The sequence below is a fragment of the Microtus oregoni genome, unplaced genomic scaffold (assembly GCF_018167655.1).
Source record: "Microtus oregoni isolate MIOR12 unplaced genomic scaffold, Mior012 000067F_001, whole genome shotgun sequence".
In the NCBI taxonomy this organism is placed as follows: Eukaryota; Metazoa; Chordata; class Mammalia; order Rodentia; family Cricetidae; genus Microtus; species Microtus oregoni.
This window is the reverse complement of record NW_024543954.1, coordinates 748,493-768,395: the sequence shown is the minus strand read 5'-3', so window position 1 is coordinate 768,395 and position 19,903 is coordinate 748,493. Positions and strand designations below refer to the sequence as shown.

Genomic DNA, 19,903 nt, shown 5'->3' with positions numbered 1-19,903 from the left:
GCGTGCACACACAGGTCCAGACTCCTTTTGGATTTTAGTACCTTGCCTGTCTTTCATCTGTATACCCCAGGGCTTTCTCTCCAGCTAGAGACAGGTGGGCCGATGGCTTGTCACCTGTCTCCTGCCTTCTCAACAGCCTGGTGTGATTGTGCACACCTGGAATCCTCGCACTTGGGGCAGAGGTAGAAAGATTGCCTCAAGTTTGAGGCCAGCCTGAATTGCATAAAGAGTACCAGGCCAGGCAGGGCTACAGAGTAAGGCCCTATCTCAACAAAACAAAACATCACAAACTGATGAGTAGGTCTTGCTCTGTGACTTAGAGTTGGTCGGGGGGTGGAGCAAAGCCCCATTATTCCTGAATAAAGGAGGCAAAAGGAGTTGCTCTCAGGCTGTCTCATAGCCCCCACCCATATAGGTTCCTATAGGCGCAACACAGAAGGGAAAAAAGACAAAAGTCTCTTCCGGCAGCAGGAAGTGGTAACTACCTATGGGGAAATGAGGCTAGTTCTTTCCTTTGGGGCTGAGTAGAAAGGGAACTGTAGCTGAACCCTGCTCCCTCCCCCTCAGGGGGCCCAGAGGGAACACAGGCCTGCAGTCCTCTGGGGAACTTCCCATCAGCTGTCAGGACTCCCTTAGGCCTCACTCAGAGCTGTGACTCCAGGAAGGAGGGTGGCATCTGATGTCCCGGGAGGCAGGCTGCCTAGGGGCAGTCTTGGGCTTGGAGCAGCTATGGCGCCATTGTCCACTGGTATTGAGGGCCAGTGGCCTTAGGGATGTGGTCTGACACTGGAAACCACATAAAGCTTTCTGTAGATGGTGAGGAACAGCAGCAGGTGGTCCCAGGCGTGTTGGGGCTCTCTTGCATTGGCTGCTTTATGCTGAGTCTTAGGGCTCAAGGTGATCTAGGTAGATGAGCAGAGGGAGGAAGAAGGCAGCCTGTCTCAAGAGCTGTACACGTGGGAAGGGGCGCCTTGTCCTTCTGAGGCCCACCAGAGCGGCAGGCAGCTCTTGGGCTAGGTCGCCCCGCCCCTCCGGGGGACCTGCTGGGGGCGGGGCGGGGCGGGGCGGGGCGGGGCGTAGCTGATGGAGGGTGCTGGTTTTGGCGCCCCTGGTCCCTGTGCTTGGCGGTCTTGCCTTGCTGCAGCGTGGGAGCATCGGGACTTGAAGGTGCGATCAGCCCTCGGCCATGGCGGCGCACGGGAAGCTGCGGCGGGAGCGGGGGCTGCAGGCTGAGTATGAGGCACAAGTCAAAGGTGAGAGGGCACTTTGGGCCTGGTATACTGTGGAGACCCCGAGTGTCTGCTGCTGATGATCTTCAGACATCCCCGGAACGGGGTGGAGGAGGGAGCCCAGGCCCTGCTTCTTGGAGCCTCTTTGGCCTCAACTGCCTGCCCATGCCCTCCCTCTGTCCTCTCTACTCAACTTGGGTCGCCTGCTGCTCACTCAGGCAGCAATGACTGGTAGCCTGAGGGAAGGGCAGACTGAGAGGGTGGCTTTATAGCTGGAGTGTTTTGGGCCACCTTGACTTTGCTGGTGGCCTGACACCTCGTTCAACATCACTAGAATCCGTGAAGCTTTAACGCCTTTGCCTTCCTTTAACTCTGAAGTAGCTTGCAGGTTAGGGTTTTTGACCCTGGGTCAGGCTGGAAGACTGCGGATTAGAGAAGTCCAGCCGGACTGACTTTACAACCTTAGGATATTAGATCTCTGGATTCTGCAATTGATGCAAATCACATGCAAATGAGCTTTGTAAGTTCTTAGCTGACAGCTTCATTTCTTCAGGGTGTGGTAGGTAACTCGCACAGGAAAAGAGGCAGCATATAACCTCCTGCCCCCACCCCCAGTTTCTTGTTGTTTCCAGATATCCTGACTCCCATTACCACTCTCAATGGCTCTATATTTTATCTATTGTGGATACAAGCTCAGAGAAGCAGTGTCACATACAACAGCTCCCAAAATGAGGAATGAAATAACACTTGGAGTTTCCCAACCTGTAGATGAAATTCCAGTGCACTTATTTGGTGCAAGCAAATTATACCAAAGTATGTCTTAGTGATGTATTACTGCTATAGTGGTGAGCATAGCTACCTTTGAAAGTTTGACACAGTCCTCTTCTTGGTGTCCAGAGCCAGCTTGAGGTAACAGCAGAGAGTGAGCCAGCAGGTGGAGACAAGGATCTCCTCCTACTTCCTCAAAATGTTGAGAAGCAGCTGGGCGGTAGTGGCGCATGCCTTTAATCCTAGCACTCTGGGAGACAGGAGGCAATTCTCTGAGTTCCAGACTAGCCTGGTCTACAGAGCAAGTTCCAGGACAGCCAGGGCTTGCAGAGAAACCCTGTCTTAAAAAAAAAATAAAAATAAAAAATAAAAAAAAAAAACAACCAAAGCCAGGCGATGGTGGCGCACGCCTTTAATCCCAGCACTCGGGAGGCAGAGGCAGGCGGATCTCTGTGAGTTCAAGACCAGCCTGGTCTACAGAGCTAGTTCCAGGACAGGCTCCAAAGCCACAGAGAAACCCTGTCTCGAAAAACAAACAAACAAAAAAAAAAACAAAAAAAAACCCAAATAAACAAAAGAACAACAACAAAAATTGTGACGCCCAAGGACCTTAAAAAGTCTTCAATCACTTCAATCAGCAAACACAGATCAGTTAGTTCCAACTAAGAAACTGGAGTTCAGTACCACTGTCTTTAAGATGGCCCTTGTTCATTCAACATGTCCGGTTTTTTGTGGCTTTTTTTTTTCTCATGCCCCTCCCTCAAAAAAAGAAAAAAGGTCTTCCAACAATGCTAGAACAGAGGCACTGTGTTCACACTTTAAATTCTGACAGGTCAGCAAAGTCGCGGCTTAGAGGCCATCTATTCTGCTCTACTGGTCAGCAGAAGTGAGAGTGAATGCCTGGCTCACAGGAAGTGCTGGAGGGGCCTGGGTCCCAGCTTTGCAATTCAAATATGCAGGATTTCTCACTTTTTTTTGTCAGCTGTTCTTTGTTTGGGTGGGTGGGATTGGAGCTTGGGTATGTAGCCCAGGCTAGTCTTGAACTCATTATTTTACTCAAGCTGGCCTGTAACTTGCAGCATCCTTTTCCACAACGCTCCAGGGCTGGGATGACAGTTTGTGCTACCAGATTTTTTTTTTTAACACACCTGTTTTGCTCTAGACTCTGGAAATACCTTATTGTATAGAAGAGAAGCAGTCCTTCTTGGTGGTTCACAGGCCTGAGGAGAGAAAAATTGCACACAGCTGATTTCATGTATGATGATAGGCACTGCAAAGGACAGCCAAGGTGCCAAGAGTACACTGGGGTTAGACAAGGACCAGAGCTAATTTGGTAGGAGATCAGGGTTCTTTGAGCTGAAATCAACCTGGAGACTTCAGGCAGCAGTTTCCTGCCCAGTGTGGACCTCAGATGCAATTGACTTGCAATCTATAGCTCCTTGACACTGGCTGGTGTGCATGTTCAGAACAGGAAGTGCTGTTGCTACTGGTAGAGAACCCACACAATATTGTGGTGCACTTGGCACTGTGTAGCTAGAATAGGTCCCTCCTTGGATAACACATCCCTTTTGGAGAGCAGGGCAGCCTACAAGGAAGGGTATGCTGGATATTCTTGAGACCCTGCTTGTTATGAACTTAAATTGCCATTCTTCAAACCCTTTTAGTCTTATTTAGTGGAGACTCCCCTGATTGAAGTCAGCAGCATTACCAGTCATTCTAATGAGTAGCTGGCACATACCACTTCAGCCACATGAGGCTGGTGACAGTGATACTTGGTATTGTGGGCTTTGCTTTGACTTCAATGTTGGGAGTTTACACACACACACACACACACACACACACACACACACACACACACACCAGCTTCCTTCTGCCTAACTTGTGCCCTTAGTGGAAATTTAGCAATTACAGTGACCAGGTTAAGGGTATGCCCCAAAGCCCACCCCTAAGAGAGTCCAGTGGTTGGGATAGAAGGCTGATAAGTAGGTCATGCAAGCAGGTGGATCTGGAGCCCCTGGACTCAGGGAAAGAAGTCAGTCCCACCACAGAGTGGAGTCTGAGTACAGGCAGGAGACATACCGAGAAAGGAACTCAGAAGGGGAGATGGGGACTTCTGGGCAGGAGATACCTAAGGAGGCCTTTCATCTCATAGCCCCAGGAAAGTCACTGTCAAGACAGTTCACCCATTCTGATCTCTTCATATTGACTTTCTTTTGAACAGCTACCCCAAGGCTTGCCTTTCAGACTGGCTTCCTGGTTCCAAAACCCACCATCTTTTTCTTAGACAAATATAGTAACTGCCCCTTGGGCTCTCTCTACACAGTAGCCATAGGGACCCTGAAAACGAAATGAGTCCACAGGGCTCTACCCCCTGGCTTATCTCTCCCTGGGCATCTTGTTGGAATCCTGGACCACAAGCTTTTGGTCATCTGTTTCCATCCCTTCCTCCCAGATTCCTCCCCCTTGCTTTTTGTTTGTTTGTTTTTCAAGACAGGGTGTCTCTGTGTAACAACTCTGGCTATCCTCAAACTTGTTCTGTAGACCAGACTGGCCTCGAACACACAGAGATTCACCTGTCTCTGCCTCCTGTGTGCTGGGATTAAAGGCATATGTCACCATTGCCTGGCTTCCTGTAGCTTTTTGTATACTTTTTTAAAGGCAGTGTCTCCTATAACCCAGGCAAGCCTCAAATTCACAGTGTAGCCAAAGATGATCTTGCATTTTGGATATTCCTGTTTCTACTTCTTAAATATTAGGATTACCACCATACTTGGCCTGTGTGTGCATTTTATAAGCTCCCATCATTGTTCCTTGTCATTCTACCATGGCTCTGTCCCCCCGCTATGGTCCCAGCTCCAGAGTAGCAGGCACTGTGTCTTGAGTATGCCTGGAATGAAATAGATGTGAAGTCACCATTCTACTGAATGAAGAAGTCAATTAGTGTTCTGCTCTGAAGATATGGCTGAAGACCTATCTGTGGACATGCTGCTTCCTGGAAGCCAAGAAAGTGTGTTTTTGTGTTTGATGTAATGGTGTGTGGGTAGAGGTGCTCATCTTGGTCTTTGGTGTGGGGGCGTGGGGCATAGTGTTGCTATCAGCTTGCAGGACAGGCAGTTTTTGCTTGAGATATGAGTGAGGGAAGAAGTATTGCTAAATCAAGCCAGAGATAAGATGTCAAAAGGCCAGTGGTGGTGTGGGGCCCTCAGCTATGAGTCCCTGTAGAACAGAGGAAAAAACCCTGGGGTGGGTAACTTCCAGTAGAAAACAACAAACAGAAGCCAGGCAGTGATGGCACACGCCTTTAGTCCTAGCACTCAGGAGACAGAGACAGGTGAATCTCTGGGAGTTCCAGGCCAGCCTGGTCTATACAGAACAAACTACAGGACAGGCTCCAAACCTACAGAGAAACACTGTCTTGAAAAACAAACAAAAAAGAAAAAAGGAAAAGAAAAGAAAACAACAGACAAAAAACTTAGGCCAGTCCCTTCACTCCTCAACCTTGACTGGAACATTAGGCCATGGCCTTTCTTACTATGGGACTGGTTTCACCTGGCCTGAAGGCCCTGAAGGCCTGGCCGAGTGCCACAGCAGTCCTGCCACTGAGCAGCTTCTTGTGTCTGTTCAGAAGCCACAGCACAGAGTTTTCTGCCTCAGGGCCCTTCCCAAGTGCACAGGGGCTGCCGAGCCTGGGTACCTTGCTTCTGGGCACACTTTTCTGTCCTTAGTTCCATTTTGTTCAGTCGGGTGCCAAGGAGCCTTTGGTGTGGACAGAATGACTGTCTGTCTTTGCCTCTCCTACCGCTTGCTGGTCTGGTTGGTTCACGCCATGCATGTTGACCAGGCCTGAATCGAGGTCCCCTTGCAGGGATGCGCTGGCAGTTGAGTGAGCAGCTCCATTGCCTGGAGCTTCAGGGAGAGCTGCGGCGAGATTTGCTGCAGGAGCTAGCTGAGTTTATGCGGCGCCGGGCAGAGGTGGAGCTGGAGTACTCTCGGGGCCTGGACAAGTTGGCTGAACGCTTTGCCAGCCGCAGTGGTCGCCTGGGGGGCAGCGGCCGGGAGCAGCAAAGCTTCCGGTAGGTACCGCGCGGGCAGCAGTGCCTTTCTGGGCCTGAGACCTAAGCTCCCTGGTCTGAGTATTCCTCTGCTACAACAGGAAGGAGCCGACTCTCCTATCACCCTTGCACTGCTGGGCTGTGTTGCTGGAGCACACGCGGCAACAGAGTCGTGAAAGTGCCGCCCTCGGCGAGGTGCTGGCTGGGCCCCTGGCTCAGCGCCTGAGTCATATTGCTGAGGATGTGGGACGCATAGTCAAAAAGGTAGAGTCACACAAGTTGTGGAAGGCCTCAGGATCTAACAAAGCTCATGGGGATCTAACTGCTTGAGAGGCATGGGAGGCCAGGTGGAAGTTGCAGCCCAAGGTCGGCTTGTCCCAATCTCAGGTGGGATGGGTTGTCCAGGATGGTGGGGGGCACTAAGTAGGGTAATGCTATAGACACACATATCCCTTCATCTCTAGAGTAAGGACCTGGTGCAGCAGCTACAGGATAAGCTCCTGGAGGTGGTCTCAGAACTCCAAACAGTAAGCAGGACCCACTGTGTGCTGATCAGGGGGAAGCAGGAATAGTCCCAAGCCATTGCATCTCCTAGTCAGGTTCAAGAGAATGGATGCTCAGGGATGACCTGAGTTGGGGGGCGGGGCGCAGGCATGGGCTGCTCTATGTTCTGGGGACAGAGTGGTTACATGATAACATACTTAGGTGAAATGGCCCAACCCTCAGATCTGAATCCCAGGGGGGCTGAGGGGTACTGTTCCTGATCATGGCCTTCATCAGGGCTGCCTTACCTGGGCTTCCCTGCAGACCAAGAAGACATATCATGCATACCACTTGGAGAGCATGAATGCTGAGACCAAACTCCGGGAAGCTGAGCGTCAGGAGGAGAAGCGGTCAGGCCGGAGTGCCCTGCCCGCCACCATGGCTGCTTCTGCCAGCACCACGACTAGTGTCACCACCACTGAGACAGTGCCCCTCAGAAAGAGCTCTCTCAAGAAAGGAGGGCGACTAGTGGAGAAGGTGGGCCTGGAAAGCTGTGGGCCCCTCTCTCCAGCTCTGGTCCCTGGCCTTTGTCCCTACAAGTTCTTGACTGTCCCCAGGGCAAAAAAAGTGTGGGGGAAGAACTTTCTAGTCCTCCAACAAGATTCTTCCTTCCTGGTCAGACCTGATGGCTCTGGGATGTGGAAAGACAATCGTAGTGTCAGGACAGACTGATTCTATCACGTTAGTTCTAAGCATGTTGTCCCATAGCCCTGCCACAGCAGAGAGCTGGAGTACTCTAAGCCTGGAGGACTTTTTCCTAGCTAGCTTCTAAGATTTTAGGAGCAGAAGAACTCAGGATGAGTGAAGGACTGTGTGCCATTCCAAGAAAAGCATTCAAGGAGACCCCATGGAGAGGATGGAGAGGCTCCAAACTAAGTGGAACTGAGGGCAATGGCTTTTGTTTTGTGCCACCCCCATGTGGAGCCTACGTGACTTTCTCATACATTTTCATAGCTCATACCTCTGTCACGGGGTCGGAATACAAATGCCTTTTACTTGGCCATCTGTTTCCAGGTGACCCACTTCCACTTCTCTGGAGAATGACAGTGGGGCATGTTAGGGACTCAAACCAAGACAAGGGTAGGGGTGGGGAGATCAGCCCTTGCCAAAAGATCAGAAGTAGCCACAGAAAAGGTAGGGAGTCAAGACAGGTTCTGGGAGTTGAGTGGGAAACCCTGTGCACAGTAGAGCTGAGCACTGAGGGAGCACCAAGGATTCGTGTATGACATTGTTTTTTTTTGTTGTTGTTGTTTGGGTTTTTTGTTTGTTTGTTTTGTTTATCGAGACAGAGTTTCTCTGTATCTTTGGAGCCTGTCCTGGAACTAGCTCTTGTAGACCAGGCTGGCCTCGAACTCACAGAGATCCGCCTGCCTCTGCCTCCCAAGTGCTGGGATTAAAGGCATGCACCACCACTGCCCCGTGGTATATGGCAGTGTTAAGAAGTTCATGATGTATTAAGCATAAGGAACCTGTGGCACATTGGTCATGCTTTTCGGCAGAGGGAATGGGAACAAATGGTCTCCAAATGGGTGGCCCTGATGTGCTTTGGTGTCTTGAGCAGCGTCAGGCCAAGTTCTTGGAGCATAAACTTAAGTGCACGAAGGCCCGAAACGAGTACCTGCTCAGCCTGGCCAGTGTCAATGCTGCTGTCAGCAACTACTACTCACACGATATTTTGGACCTCATGGATGTAAGTCCTGTGTGGGCAGGCAAATGGGGTCATGGTATTGGAGCTTAAATGCTTGGACCATTGGCTCTGGCTCCAGACCACAACAGTATCTGCTTGCTTCTCCCCAGTGCTGTGATACAGGTTTCCACTTGGCCCTGGGGCAGGCCATCCGGAGCTACACAGCTGCTGAGAACCGCACCCAAGCCTGCCAGATGCAGGGATTGGGCAGCCTGGAAGAGGCTCTGGAGGCTCTGGATCCTCCAGGGGACAAGGCCAAGGTGCTTGAGGTTTATACCATGGCCTTCTGTTCCCCTGAACATTTTGACTACCAGCCCCATGAAGGTGATGAGGTGAGGGTCAGTTTATTCCACCCCTGCTCCTGCTACCCTTACAGCCCAAGCTGATTGCAAAGGGCTTTACATTCTCTGGACTTCATGCTAATGTGGGTCAGTCACATAATTTACACTTTCATAAAACAAAACAAACAAGAAATTCTAGGATGCTGAAATTCAGCCCTTCAGTCCGTGGCCTCTGGCCCATTAGAACAGTTTGCTGTGGCAGTTCACTGAGGGGCTGCCCTCAAACACAGGGCAGCCCCAGCATCCAGATCTTCACCATGGCTGTCCATACACTATACAATGAACACTCTTTGTAGCCATGCGTGCCTTTTATCCTAGCACTGGGGAAACTAAGGCAGAAGGATTACCCTAAGTTTAAGGCTAGCCTAGGCTGCATAATGAAGCCCACAGCTTGGGCTTCAGTGTAAAAATCTGTCTACAAATAGACAAACTGATGACGACAACAACAACAAATTTCATAATAGATACTAGTGAGGAAATATAGAGTGTAGCATCCTCCGTTCTTTCCTCTTTTCCTTCCTCCCTTCCTCCCCTGTTTTCCTTCCTTCCTCCCTTCCTTCCTTCCTTCCTTCCTTCCTTACTCCATTCCTCCCTCCCTTCCTCCTTTCCTTCCTTCCTCTCCTTCCTTCCATTTCTTCCCTCCCTTTCTTCCTTCTTTCTGTCCCTTCCTTTCCTCCTTCCTTTCCTTCCTTCCCTTCCTCCCTTCCTTCCTCCTTTCCTCTCCTTCCTTCCTCCCTTCCTCCTTCCCTCCCTTCCTCTCCTTCCTTCTTTCCCTCCCTCCCTTCCTCCTTTCCTCTCCTTCCTTCCTTCCTCCTCTCCTTCCTTCCTCTCCTTCCTTCTTTCCCTTCCTCCCTCCCTTTCTTCCTTCTTTCCTTCCTTCCCTTCCTTCCTCTCTCTCTCTTCTTTGGTTTTTCAAGACAGGGTTTCTCTATATAACAGCACTAGCTATTCTGGAACTCGCTTTGTAGATAAGCCTAACCTCAAACACAGAGATTCACCTGCCTCTGCACAGGTGGTTGTGAGCCACCTAACATGGGTGCTGGAAACTGAACTCAGGACCTTGGGGTGAACAGCAAGTTTTTTAATGATAAAAGGTAAAACATTATTTCTGCAATTTCCAGGTGCAAAGTTCAGTGATGTGAAGCATCACTGCTATGTGACTGTTACCCTGTCTATTTCTAGACTGTTTATTTTCTTAAACAGAATTTGTCCCTATTAAATATTTAGGTCTCCATTGCTCTCCTTCCAGCTTCTAGAACTCACTGTCCTGCTGTCTCTGTGAACTTGGTTACAACACTGACACATAAAGGTCTCTCATGGCAGTCAGCTTCTACAACATTTGTCTTGTAGGGCCCGGCTCATTCTGTTCCTCAAGGTTCATCTATCCTGCAGCATGTGTCCTTTTTTCATATGACTTAAACATTATGTATTCTTTTGTATTGGTATTTGAAACTTACTGAAGATACAAGTCATCTCCTTGGCAGAGACTGCAGCTCCACTGGTAAAGTGTCTATCTAGCATGTTTGAAGCCTTTGGTTCTCTCCCCAGCACCCCATTAACCTGGCATGGTAGCCATCCTGTCATCCTAGCACTCAGGAGTTGGAGGCAAGCAACAGAGATGTACCCTGTTTCTTCAGGCCTCTTCTTACTCCTCATTTGAGATCTGTGCCCTAGGCTAGTCCTCCTCAGTCCCTGGTACTACCTTCTTCAGGTGGCTGAGATCCAGGTTGAGATGGAACTTCGGGATGAAATTTTGCCCAGAGCCCAAAACATCCAGAGTCTCCTGGACCGAAAGACCCTCGAAACAGAAGAGGCATGAATGGATGCGCCTGGGGTGGGGACAGGCCTTAGAGCTTTCTCTCGGCTTCAGCTGCCCACACAGTTCCTTCCTAGCAGTAGCTTCCCTTTTCTCTTACTGCAGATTTAGGCTTCTTTCTTCCCATGCTGTCCTCTCTCACTGCGTTGGCACTCTCCCTTCAGGTGAATAAGACACTGAAGGCAACACTTCAGGCTCTGCTAGAGGTGGTGGCATCAGAGGATGGGGACATGCTGGACCCTCTGCAGGCCAGCCCTTCCACTGAGTCCCTCAAGTCTACAAGCTCAGACCCAGGCACCCGACAGACAGGCCGCAGACGGAGTCAGCAGCAGGAGACAGAAACCTTCTACTTTACGGTGGGGCTGGACAGGCAGGACAAGGCCATAAAGGGCAGCAGAGGGAAAGGGGGCTGAGTTGGGTTCAAAGTAGGGACTCTTCTTTGGGTTTTCCAGAAGCTGCAGGACTATCTGAGTGGCCGGAGCAAGCTTGCCAAGCTGCAGGCCAAGCATGAAAAGCTGCAGGAGGCCATACAACGAGGTGCGTCCTGCTCCAGACACACCCTTTCTAGGGCCCAAAGCTGCCCTGTCCTCCCTCTAACCTGGCCCATGTTCTTTCCTGACCAAAGATTGTTTGGCATACAGGAACTAACCCAGCATAGGTGTACTGACTTCTCTCCTACCCCTTGGTCCTTTGACTATCCTGAGCTTTCAGTCCAAGCCTCTTCTCTCTGGGGTTAATTGAAGATCTTCAGCCTGAGAGACAGACCAATATTTTCTCCTTTCCAGGTAATAAGGAAGAGCAAAAAACATCCTGGTGAGTCCTTGATGAGGCCTATTTAGAGGTCCCCATCTCCCCTATTCTTACTCCCCAGCTCTAGTTCTACTGCCAGCACCCTGTGGCCTTGCTGGGTTAGGGATGGGAAGACTTCTCCATGGCGTGTTCCCCTAAGAGGCAGCTCCCATTCTTCTCAGGACCCGGTGCACAGAAAGAAAATTCCACAAGAGCCACCATCCCCGTCCTACCTCCCAGTATAACCAGAAACTCTTTGGAGTCGACCTGGAGAAGTTTATCCAGGTATTTGCTTTGCCCCACACTCCAGCCACTGAAGGCTATCCCTGTTGCTTCTGGTCTTTTGCCAGCCTTGGTGGCCCAAGCAACTGCCTAATCCCAGAGCTCTCTAGTCCCAACCTTCCTGGGTGTAGCTCAAGCGCCTCTACCTATGCACACCACTTGCCAGTGCTGCTGAGGGCTCCCTGGGCTTCCTAGTGACCTGTAACAATTAAAGGAAACTATATTTTTGTTATTATTGTTTACTTTTGGTTTTTGAGACAGAGTCACTTTTTTATTTTTATTTTTTGGTTTTTGAGGTAGGGTTTCTTTGTAGCTTTGGAGTCTATCCTGGAACTAGCTCTTGTAGACCAGGCTGGTCTCAAACTCATAGGGATCTGTCTGTCTCTGCTATCTCTGCCTCCTGAGTGCTGGGATTAAAGGCGTGTGCCACCACCACCCAGCATTAAAGGAAACTCTTTTTTTTAAAATAATTTATTATGATTTATTTAACTTTATGTGCGTTGGTGTAAAGTTGTCAGATCCCCTGGAACAGGAGTTACAGACAGTTCTGAGCGGCCATATGGTGCTGGGAATTAAACATGGGTCCTCTGAAAGAGCAGCCAGTGCTCTTAACCTCTGAGCCATCTCTCTAGCCCTCTAAAGGAACTCTTTTTTTTTTTTTTTTTTTTTTTTTTAGGATTTTCCAGACAAGGTTTCTCTGTAGTTTTGGAGCCTGTCCTGGAACTAGCTCTTATCGACCAGGCTGGTTTAAAGGAACTCTTAAGGAACTCAGAAAACCTGGGGCTCTAGGAGCTGGAGAGATAGCTTAGTGGGTAAGAGCACTGACTGGCCTTCCAGAGCATTCCAGGTTCAATTGTCCAGCACTCACATGGCAGCTCAGAACTGTCTGTAATTCCACTTCCAGGGGACCTGACACCTTCACACAGATATAAATGTGGGCAGACACCAATGCACATAAAGTTTTTAAAAATTAAATACATACTTAAAAGAGAAAAAAAGAAAACCTGGGACTGTAACATTTTTAGGGAAAAGGTGTTGAGGATTCTATCCTGTGGTTAGGATCAGCACAAGATGCTTATAGGTCATACTTCTGACCTGTATGACCTTGACAATTCTAAACAGAAAAAAATGCAGGAGAGATCTGAAAGAGCCAGGTGTGGTGGTGCAGCCCATAATCCTAGCACTTAATGGGCAGAGGCAGGAGGATCAGGAGATCAAGGCCAGCCTTAACTATATAGCAAGCATTAGGCCAACCTGGGATTAATGAGGTATTGACTCAAAGGGAAGGGAGGAAAAATAACAGCATCATTTACAACCATCCCATTATGTACCTAGAGCATCCATAAGAATCAGACCATTTAAATGAGCAGATATAAGTTCTGGAGTGTTCTTTGACTGCAGGTCACCATCTAAATTTTGATTGCCTTATTATATTTGCAACTATTTGCAAATAAAAGGTAAAGTGCCACTTATATGGCACCAGCGAATCAATTTCTTCACAGAGATTCCAATAAACTCCACTATAACACTATTAAGAGAAAAGTGATAGACTGGCTAGGGAACTTGCTGTGTGCTAGTAAAATAAATGTGTTCTCTGTTACCAGAGCTCAGGTCAACCTGTGCCCCTTGTGGTGGAGAGCTGTATCCGGTTCATTAATCTCAATGGTAAGTATAGGCTATCTTCTGTCACCCTGGCACTGGGAATTTGTGGGAGAGGGGATTCTGCCTGTCAGCTCCTTATCCTTCACAGGCCTGCAGCATGAAGGCATCTTCCGGGTATCGGGTGCCCAGGCTCGTATCTCTGAGATCCGAGATGCTTTTGAAAGAGGTGAGGACCAATAGATAAGGGTGGCAGTGGCTTCAATAGGCACAAGTAACCTCATTTTACCATGTTACCCTCCACAGGGGAGGACCCTCTGGTGGAAGGTTGTACAGCTCATGACCTAGACTCAGTGGCTGGGGTGCTGAAGCTGTACTTTCGGAGCCTGGAGCCCCCACTCTTCCCTTTGGACATGTTTAATGAGCTGCTGGCTTCAGCAGGTAAGGCCTGAGGCCAGATGGGTAGGAGGGCACCCACTAATGCTAATGGATACAAGTTTACTTGGTCTGCTCTCTTGGGCTGCCTTGGCCACAGAACTGGAGGCTGTGGGAGAGCGCATACAGCCTGTGAGCCATCTGCTGTCCAGACTGCCCAGACCCGTACTAGTGGTTCTGCGATATCTCTTCACCTTCCTCAACCAGTGAGTACTTCTGGGGAGCCAGTTGGCTCTTGGGGTTGGAGGGGGTCACTAGTGCTATAGCTCCCTGCCTGTGACCTGCATATTTCCCCAGCCTGGCCCAGTACAGCGATGAGAACATGATGGACTCCTACAACCTGGCTGTATGCTTCGGGCCCACACTGTTGCCTGTGCCTGCTGGGCAGGACCCTGTAGCCTTGCAGGGCCGGGTGAACCAGTTGGTACAGACTCTTATCCTGCAGCCAGCGCAAGTTTTCCCATCCCTGGCCATGCTGCCAGGCCCCATCTATGAGAAGTGCATGGCACCACCTTCTGCCAGCTGCCTGGGGTATGCTTTGGAGGCTTATTGGGGGAGAGGGAATCTAGTGGAGGGAAACCTGCCTTACTCTGCTTGAAACATCAGGGATGGCCAGTTGGATAGCCTTGCTGGGGAGCCGGAACTGGAGTTGGAAGCTGGGACCACAGCTCAGGAGGATGGTGAGGAGGGATCGAGCAGGGAGGCTCTGCCCCATCCTTTACTCTACCCTCAGCCTGACCATTTCTTCCTGACAGAAGCAGAAGGAGTTGTGGAGGCTGTGGCCTGCTTTGCCTATACTGGCCGCACGGCCCAGGAGCTGACCTTCCAGCGGGGCGATGTACTGCGGCTGTATGCTCGGGCATCAAGTGACTGGTGGCGAGGGGAGCATGCTGGCGTGCAGGGACTTATTCCCCATAAGTACATCACATTACTTGAGGGGTGAGTGAGCTGACATCCTGGGGAGAGTCTCATTGTAGTCTCATTGTATCTGCCTGGAATCTCCTGTCATATTCATGGTTGCTTTTTAGCCTATACTCAACGTAGAGTCTCCAGGCCTTCTTCTTTCTGGAAGTAGTCGCTGACATTCTGCTATGCTCAAACAGGACTTGTTCTAACCAAGGTTGCTGCCTTCCACAACCCTAAAACAAAATCTATAGGCCTGGGTTTCACCCAAACACAACTATTCCCAACTCCTTTGACTGGGGCAGGGGATATTGGCCTCCAAGCTCCAGCCAGGAGAGAGTACAAAGAAAGCCAGTCTTTTCCCTTCCCAGGGATGAAAAGCAGACAGCTAGTTTGCAGACCACGACGGAATCTGTGAGCCAACCAGAGGGCTTCCTGACTTTGGAGTTTACCAATCGGTGAGCCAGGAGAAGACAGGCTTTTGGAAAGACCCCTCAGCCGTGTGTGCTGTTAAAAGCAGCAGGCACCGTGGATCAGAGGCTACCTGCACTGTTAAGCTTGAGGGCATGGGCTCCGGTTTTGGCCACATGGGATTGGGGACGTTGTTGCATAAAGGACTCTAAGTGTGTCCAGAACAGAGTCAGCCCTATTTGTGACTGGGAGGAATTCTAGAGGAATAAGATGGGCACTGCCAGCTTATGTTAAGGATTTCCCAGGGCCATTGCCAATCTTCCTATCTGTGCCTTGTAGGCTGGAATTAGGCATCCCACGTGAGGCTGTGGGTGCCTCTGGGCACAGAGGACACTATTTGGTCCCCACCTCCCCTGAGCGACCTGTGGAAATAGATAAGGTAAGAGCCAGGACTGGCTATGGAACCAGCAGGGGGCGCCTCTTCTACATGGTCTCTGCCCTTCCCAAGGTGAGGCTCATTGTTCTTATCCTTAGTCCCAGTCCAGGGGCACCTGGCGCTAGCAAGTCCAGTCACAATTTAGGGAGGGGCATGGGGGACAAGGGAGAAGAGACAGGGTGGGAGGGACAGGGGTAGAGACACAGAGGCAGAGATAAGAGGGCAGAAGATCATCAGCCCTGCTGTGGTACTCGTGAGCTAGGGAGAAGCCAGACTGTCTAGACTGATGTGGGCTAGGGGCTCCAGGATAGACTTCAAGCCTGGCACCTAGAGCTAGGTTTTGGTCCTTAGCAAGCCAGGGAGAGTAAAAGAACAGATGATAGGGAAGTAGAAGGGACAGCTGACTGAGGTTCTGATGAGTGGTACAACTTGGGGAGTCACCTTTATAAGGTGAGTCCTTTTAGCCCCTGTGAACTGAGCAGGGAATCCCTGAAGATAGATGCTAAGTCTTAGGAAGAGTGTCCCCACTCCTAGGCCTAGGGAGCCTAGTGAAGGCTGGTAAATACACAGACACTAAAGCCTGGCAGCTGGGAGACCCAGGGGAAGCCACTGACCCGGGAGTCCCCAGCATGTTGACAGCCCCAGAGCCCATGGATGGACGCTCTCTTGTCAGCCAGAGAACAAGTAGGAGTGAGGAGAAGGAGAATCCAGGACTCAGAGGGGCCCCTTCTCCAGAACCAGACCACGAAGTTACTGTCCCACAAGCAACACTGAAAGTGACTGGAGGAAGAAAGCTGGAATGAAGTGGGGGAGGTGGCCTGGAGGCTCAAGCAGTCTCTTCTATGGCCCCTGGAGAGAGAGCCTGGCGGCAGTGTAGTAATCAAGGCCTCAGTTTGGGCAATGGAGGAAACTCACTGGGCCCTCCATTTTTCCTTTCTGCTAGGCTGTGGCGCAGAACATGGACTCTGTGTTTAAGGAACTCTTGGGAAAGGCTACTGTCCGCCAAGGACATGGGCTAGCATCTTCAGCCTCCCCCAGTCTAGGAACCCGAAACCTGAAGCCCTTGGCCTGCAGCAGCTTCGGCAAAAACAAAGTCTTCTCCCGGGGACCTGGGGCTCCAGTCTCTCCCTCAGCCTCCCCTCCCCAGGGTCCAGTCTCAACTCGCAAACCGCTCTGAGGCAGTTTACCTCAGCAGTCACCAATCCACCATTTCTGTCTAGGCCTCTTTGAGAAGTAGCAAAGGAAGGAGGCTAGAAACAAGCCCCTCTGTACCTTTGCTGGGAAACCCTGGGCTATGGCTGTGGAGAATGGAAGTTGCAGCAATTCATAAAGATCCTTACACTGGCTGCTGTTGTAATAACCTACACTCTGTTTGAGGGTGCTAAAAGTCCGGTGCAGTGCAGCTCCCAGAGCCTGCACTGCTAGAGGCCAGATACCAAGACAGAAGGTTGAACAGCTTCAACAGCTTCTCCTGGGAAAGAGGGTCCTCTGACATGGAGCTAGCTGCCTCTTGTCATTTGGGGACCTGCTCCCAAAAGTGCAATCTTGGTTGCTCATATCACATGCTCTTGACCATATGTATATTTATAGGTATGGAGGGGTCTTTGTCTTTATCCACCATTTACCTGGTCTGAAAAACCTTTTCCACGTGGAAAATTAACTGCAACTTTTATTAAGGAGATAGACAGAAGGGAGGAATAACGGGAAGTTCTACTAGCCCCATCCTGGTCCTTCCTTCAGCTCCCTGGGATTCTTCTTCACCCACAGGGTACTTGCCAGGATAAGAAGCACAAGCACCTCTGTCCCCTGTTCCCCTTCAGACCTTGAGGCCTCTGTTCCAGTTGCTTCCCATATCTGGCACATAGGAGTCAACTTGAGGGTTTCCTTACAGTCCTGGAACATTCCTTCTTGCGTACCTGAGGACAATGAGACCTAGGGAGGATCAAGGATGTCCAAGGTACCCCTCTCTTGGTACTCCCAGGGCCAAACCGAGACAGTCAGCTACAGGGAGCCTTTGGATGGAAAAAGCCCAGTGATTGCTCAGGAGGGTGTATCCTTGGTCAGAGAAGAGCTGGCCGTGGCACAGGACTCATCTTGAGGCCCCAGGCTGGGTGTGGTGTGCCTCTGAGCACAGCAAAGCAGGCTCCGCAGCTCTGAGGAGATGCTGCTACTGAAGGAAGCATAGATCCAGGGGTTGGTACAGCTGTTAAGGCTGGCCAGCAGCATGAGCAGCACAAAGGGAGGTCCTATGAAGGAGAGAAGAGTCCAGATTGGAGCTTAGGGTGTCCCTTGCTCATGCTAGCAAGCCATGGGGGCACCACATGTGAACCCACCAGTAGGGCATAAAGGTAAAGCAGGTGGAATACCTGAATGTTTATAGCCAGGCCCTTACCTCCCTCACCCCCAGCCTTAGCCACACCCACACCCACTTTCCAGAGGAGCCTCTGGGTCCCACGCTGCCCACAGCTGCACAAGGAAGAAGGGTGCCCAGCACAGCACGTAGACGATCACAATCACCAAAGTCATCCTCACAGTCTTGGCCATGGCTGCTGACACATGGGCTCCCTCGGTGGGACTGCCTGTCCGGTGCCCTCTGCGGCGCCTCCCTGCCCTCTCAGATGGCCCTGGTGCCAGACTGGCATGAATCTCTCTGAAGATAAGAACCTGGCAGGCAGCAATACCCAGGGCAGGTGCTACAAACACCATCAAGGCAATCCAGGTGACGTAGGCACGAAGGCCCCAGGGCTCTGCAAATCTGGCCCAGCAATCAAACACTCCACTGCCATTTCCCACATCTCGTTGAGCAAAAATGAAGAGCTGAGGCAGGCTGAGAAGGAGTGAGAAGGCCCAGGCCACCAGCACTGGCCGGTTCCAGCGAGCCCCACCTCCATGGCGGTATGCCAGCATAGGGCGGCAGATGGCGCGGTGGCGGTCTAGCGTCATGGCCAGGATCATATAGGAGGAGGCATACATGCCCACCATCTGCAGGTACTTGACAGCCCGACACAGGGCATCAGGGCCATGGAAGCGGTCAGTGACATCCCAAGCCAGCTGGGGCAGCACTTGAAACAAAGCCACAGCCAGGTCAGCTAGGCACAAATGACTGATGAAGACGTGCATGGGTGCCCAGCGTCCACGCCGGCCCCGTCGTATTAGGGCTCCCAGCACCAAGCCATTGCTCAAAGCCACAGCCACAAAGATGGTAGAAAGCAGGGCCAGTTCAGCCCGGACTAGCAATGGGTTTCGGTCATCCAGTAGCTCCTCCTGGCTGCTGTTGCTGGGAGAGCTAAGGGGCGAAAAAGGCCCAGGCATAGCTAGGCAGGGGGGAGGGACAAGTTAGTGGGGTGCCCTGTAGGCTCCCTAGAATGAGAAAATTCCAGCGCCAGGGATGGTGGCCTGTGCAGCTGACACCTAAACCCCTTGTTGGTCTTACTGCCCATTTCCTGGCTCCCAGCAGAAGGGACTTCAACCCGCTCACAAGAAAGGGAAAGAGGTTTTAGAAAAAAGGCCTTCTTGACTTCATCAAACCCACCTAGCCCACCTGGCTCATCCAAGCAAGGGGTAGTAGGAACCCAGTGACTGGAACCTTACCGGATATGGTGGACACAAGGAGCATGGTGGGGGTGGCTGCAGGTGACCTGCACACCTGTCACGGGGGCCAACTCGGCCTTCACTCCAGGGGCCAGCCCCGCTGTCCAGGGTCACTGCACAGGATAGAGGTGCCAGGAGGCAGGCACCTCTCTTAAGGTGCGTTCACAGGTTGGAGGTCCAGCCTCTATTTAGGCCTGGACAAGGAATATAAAGAACAATCAGACAGAACAACATATGAAACTCAGATTCCATCCAGGCAGCACGCAAGAGCCAGACTGGTGATTAGGCATCAGAGGTAAACACTAAGATCCCCCTGCCCAACTTGGATAGACCACCATTGGAGGGCTAAGGACTGGACAAGAGAGACCAACTATGCCCTCAGAGCCCTTTTACAGCCCCTTACCTGCTCCAGCTCCTGGGCTTCTGGGCAGCTGGGCAGCAGCGTGAAGGTGGCTCAGCACTCAGATCCCATCTCCATTGTCGGCCCCGCCCCAACCCAGCCTCAGGGAATGACCTGCACAGGAGACTTCCCCCTCCTCCCCTAGCCTCCCGCCTCCCCTAGTCTGGCTGGCCTCCTTTCTCCTTCTACCAGGAAGTAAGTTCCTGTTCTCCAATTTCCCTTTCTGCCCCAGGCTTCCTCGGTCAGTCCCAGGACCACCCTTCACAAGTGCAGGCCCCATCTTAGTTCAGCAGCAGCAGCCTCCATCCTGCCTGCCCCTATTCCACAGGTCCATCTTTCTAGAACATCTGGTACAGCAGTGCTGTGGGAAACTATTTAGTGCAGGACCTCATCTCCTAAGTGGGAAACTGAGGCTGAAACTGACCCAGAATCACTACTTTTTCATGGCAAATCCTGACCTTCTTTAGCCAAGCCAAGCTCCTTCTTTTATCTTCATCTCCCTGTGCCAAAAGCCTGGGGATGGGAGAACCTCTCAGGACCATTCAAGACCCTCCTCCTCAATTAGGGCTGTCTGCCCAGAGATGAAGGACAGGAAGGGAAGGGGTGGAGCTGAGGCTAAAC

The 19,903-nt window shown here is 51.2% G+C and overlaps 2 protein-coding genes across 3 annotated transcripts; one reads left to right on the top strand and one right to left on the bottom strand.

The window, feature by feature from the left end:
* Positions 1–1,116: 1,116 nt before the first annotated feature.
* LOC121440302 (rho GTPase-activating protein 4-like) lies at positions 1,117–16,630 on the top strand. The gene is made up of 22 exons (XM_041641103.1): positions 1,117–1,253; positions 5,863–6,070; positions 6,151–6,313; positions 6,514–6,576; positions 6,830–7,069; positions 8,154–8,282; positions 8,390–8,611; positions 10,332–10,433; positions 10,601–10,792; positions 10,889–10,973; positions 11,222–11,249; positions 11,408–11,510; positions 13,112–13,172; positions 13,258–13,335; positions 13,413–13,547; positions 13,642–13,747; positions 13,839–14,072; positions 14,148–14,221; positions 14,297–14,480; positions 14,816–14,902; positions 15,195–15,294; positions 16,235–16,630. Exons 1-22 carry the CDS (start codon positions 1,187–1,189, stop codon positions 16,466–16,468), a joined length of 2,895 nt encoding a protein of 964 aa, XP_041497037.1. The 5' UTR covers positions 1,117–1,186; the 3' UTR covers positions 16,469–16,630.
* A 586-nt stretch (positions 16,631–17,216) lies between these two features.
* LOC121440314 (vasopressin V2 receptor) lies at positions 17,217–18,907 on the bottom strand. Of its 2 annotated transcripts, none has more exons than XM_041641126.1 (3): positions 18,883–18,907; positions 17,721–18,605; positions 17,217–17,537 (listed from the first exon to the last, which is right to left on the bottom strand). In XM_041641126.1, the coding sequence occupies exons 1-3, from the start codon at positions 18,905–18,907 to the stop codon at positions 17,332–17,334; spliced, it is 1,116 nt and encodes a 371-aa protein (XP_041497060.1). In that variant the 3' UTR covers positions 17,217–17,331. The 2 variants fall into 2 exon arrangements, with proteins under 2 accessions (XP_041497060.1, XP_041497061.1); XM_041641127.1 differs by having other exon boundaries at positions 17,241–17,537; positions 17,809–18,605.
* Between the last annotated feature and the right edge of the window lie 996 nt (positions 18,908–19,903).

Bases quoted from the DNA above. Each gene is read 5' to 3' on its own strand.
- LOC121440302 (XM_041641103.1), top strand. From the start codon at position 1,187: ATGGCGGCGCACGGGAAGCTGCGGCGGGAGCGGGGGCTGCAGGCTGAG. The intron at 13,336-13,412 runs GTGAGGACCAAT...TACCCTCCACAG, and splicing joins CCGAGATGCTTTTGAAAGAG to GGGAGGACCCTCTGGTGGAA. The intron at 14,222-14,296 runs GTGAGGAGGGAT...TCTTCCTGACAG, and splicing joins GACCACAGCTCAGGAGGATG to AAGCAGAAGGAGTTGTGGAG.
- LOC121440314 (XM_041641126.1), bottom strand. From the start codon at position 18,907: ATGCTCCTTGTGTCCACCATATCCG. The intron at 18,606-18,882 runs GTAAGGTTCCAG...CCCCCTGCCTAG, and splicing joins CCTTGTGTCCACCATATCCG to CTATGCCTGGGCCTTTTTCG. The intron at 17,538-17,720 runs GTGGGTGTGGGT...TCTCCTTCATAG, and splicing joins CCCAGAGGCTCCTCTGGAAA to GACCTCCCTTTGTGCTGCTC.